The sequence below is a fragment of the Hyla sarda genome, chromosome 1 (genome assembly GCF_029499605.1).
Source record: "Hyla sarda isolate aHylSar1 chromosome 1, aHylSar1.hap1, whole genome shotgun sequence".
In the NCBI taxonomy this organism is placed as follows: domain Eukaryota; kingdom Metazoa; phylum Chordata; class Amphibia; order Anura; family Hylidae; genus Hyla; species Hyla sarda.
Window position 1 is genome coordinate 399,126,074 of NC_079189.1, and position 8,208 is coordinate 399,134,281.

An 8,208-nucleotide genomic window follows, 5' to 3' on the forward strand; every position below is an offset into this window, starting at 1 on the left:
GTGAAAAGGCACAAAACAGGCTCATAGCCACTGAAAAGTCTCTAAAACTTCAACAGCTCAGACTTTTACTTAGCTCTTTGGTGCATTTCAGAAAATGTGACCTGCACAAAATGTATCAAATGTTCTCTAACCAGTTAATACATTTGGTGCTCCTACACATTACCAGCACACAAAAAAAAAGTGTAAAAAAATGCTTCACTTACACTACAATGATAAATGCCGGCCTATGTTTGTAATATTAAGGACTATTGTTTCATCAAAATATTATATGACGTCTACTGCCACCTAGTGGGGAAATGATGAAGCTGTGTATCGGTTTTTGTTACACTCAGTCATTGTCTTCTATCAGTGTGTATCTTGCACAGTAATACACGGCAGAGTCCTCAGTCTTCATTTTGGTCATTTGTAGATATAACATGTTATTATTGTTATCTCTGGAGATTGTGAATCGTCCTTTAACAGAATCATGATAGTATGTGCTGGTGGTATCAATCCGAGCAACCCACTGTAATCCTCCGCCAGGACTCTGTCTAACCCAGTTCATGCTGTAATCACTGAAGGTGAATCCAGAAGCCGTACATGAGGCGCTATAGGAATTCCCGGGCTTTATCACCACTGGGTCTGATGACTGGACAAGTTGCTGAGACTGGACACCTGGAAAATAGAGAGAATAAGGTGACATCCATAGAAACATCTCATCATAGTGATAGTAATATCTTTATTGTAATGTTCTAGTAATGGTCACCTGACAAGCAGGCCAGTGATATAAAGAGGAGCAGGAAAGTCTTCATTGCTGCTGGGTGTAGATGTAGGAGGTGATGTGTGATCCGTCATCACTGTCTTTATTATGGGGGAGATAGGAAGTGACGTCACCTCATTTACATATTATGGGGCATATATACATCTGTGGTTCTATCATATACAGTCTGTGCATGATAATCTAAAAGGGTTAAATGTTTTATCCTTTTTTTTTACATAAGATGTTTCATGCACTATTTTTGTACAAGTGTTTGTTTTGTCTGTCATATAGTTTGTGTTTTAAACACTTTTTAGATGCTGTATTTTATGAGAAAGGGGCATGGCTTCTGGGCAAGGAGCCTGACCTATGTGCACCAACATTTTGGCATATGACTCTACGAACACAAAACAGTGACACCGAGACACATCTTGTGCATTTGAAGAATATGGTGGAGCTTTATGAAAACCTGTGTAGAAGAAGAGTAGTGCAGTTACCCGCACCAACCAATTAAATAGCTTTTTTTTTTATTGTTAAAAAGGTTTCTGAAAAATAAAAGAAGCAATCTAATTGGTTTCTGTGGGCAACTGCAAACTGCACCACTTTTCCTCTACACAGGTTTTGATACACCCCCCCTCTGTCTAAAGTTTGGATTTTCCATGGTAGTTTTTTTGGAGTACCACCACTGCAGTTTTTGATTCAATGTCAAAATTATATTCAAAAGAAAGTACATGTCCACTGTCCATTTTCTGTCAAATTTTAATCCCCCCCCCCCCAAAATAGAAAAGAAACTAACAAAAAAATAAAAAAATACAAATTTACATAATACACTTCTTGGTGTATATTTCCCAAAAATAGGTCAAAGTGTCACTTGCATGGGTTTTTCCAAGTTAGACCTGAAATGCCCCCTCTCCTCTCAGCCCTATCATATTTCCTGACCTGTAAATATTTTTAGGATGTTGAAGCAATCATCATTCGTGTGTGTGTGTGTGGGGGGGGGGGGGGCACATATTTTATGCTGTCATGCTCTGGGTTCAACATACTGGGTACACAGTATTCTGGTGGGAAAATTGCAATTTTCCTTTTTCACGTAGTGCCGTCTATCCAATACAGAATAACACACTTATGAAACACCTATGGGTGCAAAATGTTTACTGCACCCCTACACACATTTCTTGGAGGGTGTACTTTATGTAATGGGGGACAGTTTTAAGTGTTTACATTTTCGTTTTCCTTTTATTTCTGCAATTGTCAGTAACTAAGTTTAACCCTTAAAGGGGTATTCCGGGCAAAAACATCTTATCCCCTATCGAAAGGATAGGGGTTAAGATGTTTGATCTTCTGTGCCTTAAATATGTTGTTATCGAATTTCTGTATCAATTGTCTTTAATTAATACAGTTGATTGTAATATTTTCCAATACCTTATATCGTGTGGCATGTTTGGTGAGGATTAATCGGTGGCCATAGGTAATGCTATACTAAGCCAATCATATTGGTGATCATTATTGAAGTGTTGTAAGAAGCATACAGAAAAGAAAAGTAATAGTATATGGAATTGGAGCATGAACTGTCTGTACGTGAGCATTTCTTCTTAGTATATGGACATTTTGCTGGGAGCGAGTGGAGCCTCAGCTGCACAACATTACACTCAAGGTGCATTAAACCTGGCAGGATTTATTATATTAACACAATTTTGGAACAGTTGTTCATAAAAATGAAAAAAAAAAAATTTTTCACAAAAATGCTGGCATAACCCATGAATTTTTCATTTTCAAAAGGGGTTAAAGGAAAAAAGCCACACAAAATATGTAATTCAATTTCTTCTGACTATGGAAATATCCCATGTGTGGCCCTAAATTGTTGCTCAGAAGTCATAAAGCTCTCTTTGCTTTCGATGCCTATGTGTTTCCTACAGATATACCGGTGGTGAGCTTGGGGTGCAGGGTGAACAGGGGTGTTGCAGAGTAGTGTTGCAGGGTGTAGCATTAACCCTTGATTGTCATGACGCCAGGGTGCGGGCTATCTCTTTGTATATGTTCTACCGCCACCCATCCCAGGAACGATAGGGAGGAATAATCGATTGTCCACAGCAGAAATTGTAGTAAACTTGAAATAACTTTACTGTAGATTTTATGCGGATGCAGATAACAAACAAGTCTTTACAAGAGGACCGGAATTAAGGCTCCTCACAGGTTGGCTGGGACTTTGTAGTGAAATAAGCTTTGATTTTTGCTGTACGCTGTTCCACTGAATTTAGGGGTATGTTTAGGTTCAGTAGTCATGTAGGATTGGTAGGATTGGAATTGGATTAACTCACAGTTTAGAAGGCTGCTGAAGTGGAAGGCTTCAGGCCTAGCTTGTCTTGTCACTATGATAACAGGTCTGCTTGCTTTGAGATCCCAAGGGAAAAAGAGCGATTATTGGATACAGCGTTCTTATATACTGAAGGGGCAGGATCAAAGCTTATTGGTCCCCAAACCTGTCGGTCCTGAACCAAAGCATTATGGTCACATCACATGACCCAATCACATGACCCAAAGGTCCTTAAACCTTGCATAACACAATTCACCAGTGATCACATGACCTAAGGTTCTGTACATTAATTACATTACAATAAAATATATTAAATATATACATTTTTAAATAGCATAAGGAGGCGACTAGGGGTTAACCCACCAGGAGAGCCCTGAAAGCATTGAGGAACTCTGACTGTGGGGACTTACGACAAAGGTACGGGACTAAGTCCAGTACCGGGACACCACATATCAGTAGCTGACGGTTACATACATTGAGAGTAGAGTTGCCACCCTGCCGGTATTTTACCGGCACAGCCGGTATTTTCATTCAGATTCCGGGCTGTGCCGGTAAGTTTGGATGAAAAATACCGGCCATGCAATGGCCGGTATTTTTCATTCACTAGTGTCATCACACTAACCTAAAAAAAAGAAAACTCTGGTTCTGTTCGGTGCCGGCGCCGCTGAGCGGGGGTGCGGGCCGCACGCCCGCACCATGCCGCTCTCAGCACAGCACTCTGTCTGACTCCGAGGCTGTCCCTGTCTCCCAGTCCCAGAACTTTACCTGGCAGTGCTGTGCGGCCGGGCAGCTGGATCAGCGGACTGCGGAGGAACGTTGCGGAAGTGATGTCACTCCGCAGACCCGCGCAGGACGTCACGTCACTCGCCGAGACTGAGAGAGGAGACTGGAGAGGTGCTGCGGTAGTAGGTAAGTGTGTCTGTTACTATGTGTGTGTCAGTCAGTCAGTGTTTGTGTGTCTCTGAATTCCACCCCACCCACCCCAATTCCCCTGTGGCAATTACCCCCCCCACCCCAATTTCAATGGGAAGGGGGGGGTAACTTACTACACCTATGGGGAAGAGAGAGAGGGGGTAACTGCCTATACCTATGGGGAAGAGAGGGGGGGTAACTGCCTATACCTATGGGGAAGAGGGGGGGGGGACTGCCTATACCTATTAAGAGGGGGGGGGGGGGTGTAACTGCCTATACCTATGGGGAAGAGGGGGGGGGGGTAACTGCCTATACCTATGGGGAAGAGAGGGAGGGGGGTAACTGCCTATACCTATGGGGAAGAGAGGGGGGTAACTGCCTATACCTATGGGGAAGAGAGGGGGGGTAACTGCCTATACCTATGGGGAAGAGAGGGAGGGGGGTAACTGCCTATACCTGTAGGGAAGAGAGGGGGTGAATCTTCTTATAGGGAACGGGGGGGGGGGGTGTAACTGCCTATACCTATGGGCAAGAGAGGGGGGGTAACTGCCTATACCTATGGGGAAGAGAGGGGGGTAACTGCCTATACCTATGGGGAAGAGAGGGAGGGGGGTAACTGCCTATACCTATGGGGAAGAGAGGGGGGTAACTGCCTATACCTATGGGGAAGAGAGGGGGGTAACTGCCTATACCTATGGGGAAGAGAGGGAGGGGGGTAACTGCCTATACCTGTGGGGAAGAGAGGGGGTGAATCTGCCTATAGGGAACGGGGGGGGGGGGGTGTAACTGCCTATACTTATTGGGGGGGGGGCTACCTAACTTTATACCTGGATGCCTAACTACTTACCTACATACCAGGCTATCTATCTATGTACCTGGCCTTCATACATGGCTGCCTAACAACATAGCTAGCCCCCTACCTACCTGGCTTGTCACCTACCTACATATCCGGCTTCCTGATCTACCTACCTAGTTACCTATTTACCTGGCTACCTACCTACCTGCCCTTTTACTGTGCAGGACACCAAGGAGGGCTTTATTACAGTTTGTGGGCCTATAGATGGAAAGATTGTGTAGAGGAGGGCACTGGAAAAATGTAAAGTCTGACATGTTTGTCCTGCAGATGTTAAGAGATCCACTTGGCGGTCTGATCCGAACAGAGAAGAAAAGGAAAGAGGACGCTGCTGATCAGAAAAGACGTAATTGTGAGTCCCACAATGTAACTGTAATCACTTATATGGTATACACATCCTGTGTACAGCTGATATCTACCGCCATATGGTCCTGTATATAATCACTTATACAGATCCTTTATAGTATACTGGTCTGTGTATAGTGGTTTTATTCAGTACAGTATGGCGGTATTATCCAGTTATTGTGTGGTGGTATATATTTACTCCTTGTATACCAGTATTATTGGTCATGGAAATTTAGTGTTTCTTACATATATATAAATTTTAGTTTATTGTGTGTGGGATTTGGGTGGAATGGGGACATTTTTGTCTTTTTAACTGCTCAAAAGGAGTACTACATATATATATATATATATATATATATATATATATATATATATATATATATATATTTAAAGTAGAATCTGCAGTGTATTTCAGAAATGTTACAAAGCTCATCCACTTTACCTACCTTTTTTTCTGACCTTTTGAGTGCTTACAAATGTTTTTTGCCTTGATGCAGATTGAGATTGTGCCTGAAGACCATCCTCAGAATTCCATAATTGTCAACTCACGCTACCCTTCTGAGCAAAGTCAACCCTGTACAGTAAGTGCCGCCATACTCAGCTTAGATTGGTCTTCAAAATGTTGTCTTATGCTTTAGTCACACTCAGAGCTGCATTGACAAAGCTGTTGCTCCCCTGCTAAATATCAGGCTATTGGCTGACATCTCATTGCAGCCATCACCTGCAAACAACAAGCCCTTATGTGGGTCTGTAGATGGAAACTTTATCTCTTAAGGACCAAGAGCGTACCTGTACACCCTGGTCCCAGTATTTAGCGCTCGCTCATGCGGTGAGCAAGTATTATAGTGGCACGGTCCCGGCTGCTATTGGCATTAACCCTTTAGGCACCGTAATCAAAGTTGATTGTGGTGCCTAAATGCAGGTTTTCCCATTCCTGGTTAGCTCAGGGGGCTGATTGGGACTACCGCAACAATATTGTGGGGTCCCGATCTGCTGTATGGATGGCCCTTACCTGCCTCTCCGTCCAAGACACCCTCGATCCCCCTGAAGGGATAGGAGTTTGGTGGCAGGGGTGCCACGCCTCCTATCCTTGCTATTGGTCGGCCGAGCGACCGACCGATAGCAGACCGGGGGAAAGGGGGTTAAAGTTCGGTTCCCCCGCTTTGCCCACCTATCGGTGTCCGGGCAAAACGGGGGAACTGTCCAGGGAAGGTCGGCGCCGAAGGTCCCTTACCTGGATCCCGGACCGCGATCCTCCATTCGGGGTTCCGCCACGGCGGCGGCAGCAATACATCCGGGTCCTACAAGGTGAGTTGTTGCCTAGCAACATCAAGGAGGGCCACAGTTTAGAGTGGTCTCTAAACCGTGGCCCTCCAGATGTTGCAAAACTACAACTCCCAGCATGCCCAGACAGCTGCGAGTTGTAGTTTTGCAACATCTGGAGGGTCACAGTTTTGAGACCACTGGACAGTGATATACAACCTGAACTCTCTAAATCTTGCAAAACTACAACTCCCAGCATTCAGGAACAGCATAAGGCTGTCTTGGCATGCTGGGAGTTGTACTTGCGTGCCTCCAGCCATTGCATAACTACATCTCCCAGCATGCCCTTCCGCAATCAGTACATGCTGGGAGTTGTAGTTTTGCAACAGCTGGAGTCACACTGGTTGGAAAATACTGAGTTAGGTCATAGAACCTAACTCTAGGTTTTCCAACCAGTGTGCCTCCAGCTGTTGCAAAACTACAACTCCCAGCATGCATGGTCTGTCAGTGCATGCTGGGAGTTGTAGTTTTGACCCCCCTCCCATGTGAATGTACAGGCTACATTCACACTGGCGGCAGATTACAGTGAGTTCCTGCTTCAAGTTTGAGCTGCGGTAAATTTTCCGCCGCAGCTCAAACTCCTAGCGGGAGACTCAGTGTAATCTGCCTCCAGTGTGAATGTAACCTAAAAACACTACACTAAACTAACTTAAAATAAAGAGTAAAACACTACATATACGCACGTACACTGCCCCCCCCCCCACCACCACCACCCTCCTTCTCCAATAAAAATGAAAAGCGTATTGTACGGCAGTGTTTCTAAGATGGAGCCTCCAGCTGTTGCAAAACAAAACTCCCAGCATTTCTGGACAGCAATTGACTGTCCAAGCATGCTGGGAGTTTAGCAACAGTTGGAGGCACCCTGTTTGGGAATCACTGGCATAGAATACCCCTATGTCCACCCCTATGCAAGTCCCTAATTCAGGCTTCAAATGCGCATGGCACTATCTCACTTTGGAGCCCTGTCGTATTTCAAGGCAACAGTTTAGGGTCACATATGGGGTATCCCCGTACTCGGGAGAAATTGCCTAACAAATTTTGTGGGGCTTTTTCTCCTTTTACCCCTTATGAAAAGGAACAGTTGGGGTCTACACCAGCATGTTAGTGTAAAAAAATAAACATTTTTACACTAACATGCTGGTGTTGCCCTATACTTTTCATTTTCTCAAGTGGTAAAAGGGAAAAACGCCCCCCAAAATTTGTAACGCAATTTCTCCCGACTACGGAGATACCCCATATGTGGGCACAAAGTGTTCTGGGGGCGCACAACAAGGCCCAGAAGGGAGAGTGCGCCATGTACATTTGAGGTGATTTGCACAGGGGTGGCTGATTGTTACAGCGGTTCTGACAAACGCAAAAAAAAAAACACACCCACATGTGACCCCATTTTGGAAACTACACCCCTCACGGAATGTAATAAGGGGTGCAGTGAGAATTTACACCCCACAGGTGTCTGACAGATCTTTGGAACAGTGGTCCGTGAAAATGAAAAATTTTGCACAGCCCACTGTTCCAAAGATCTGTCAGACACCAGTGGGGGTTAAATGCTCACTGTACCCCTCATTACATTCTGTGAGGGGTCTAGTCTCCAAAATAGTATGCCATGTGTTTTTTTTTTTTTTTTTGCTGTCCTGGCACCATAGGGGCTTCCTAAATGCGACATGCCCCTCGAGCAAAATTTGCTCTCAAAAAGCCAAATATGACGCCTTCTCTTCTGAGCATTCA

General features: G+C 44.6%; 1 gene segment (V, D, J or C); it reads right to left on the bottom strand.

Moving 5' to 3' along the window:
* Window positions 1-224: 224 nt before the first annotated feature.
* LOC130364929 (Ig heavy chain V region 914-like) lies at window positions 225-3,139 on the bottom strand (the record flags this gene model as incomplete). The annotated part of the segment is given in 2 exon segments: window positions 225-654; window positions 3,055-3,139. Coding segments are annotated over 2 exon segments (411 nt in total), but the record flags the coding sequence as incomplete, so codon positions are not given.
* Window positions 3,140-8,208: the final 5,069 nt, after the last annotated feature.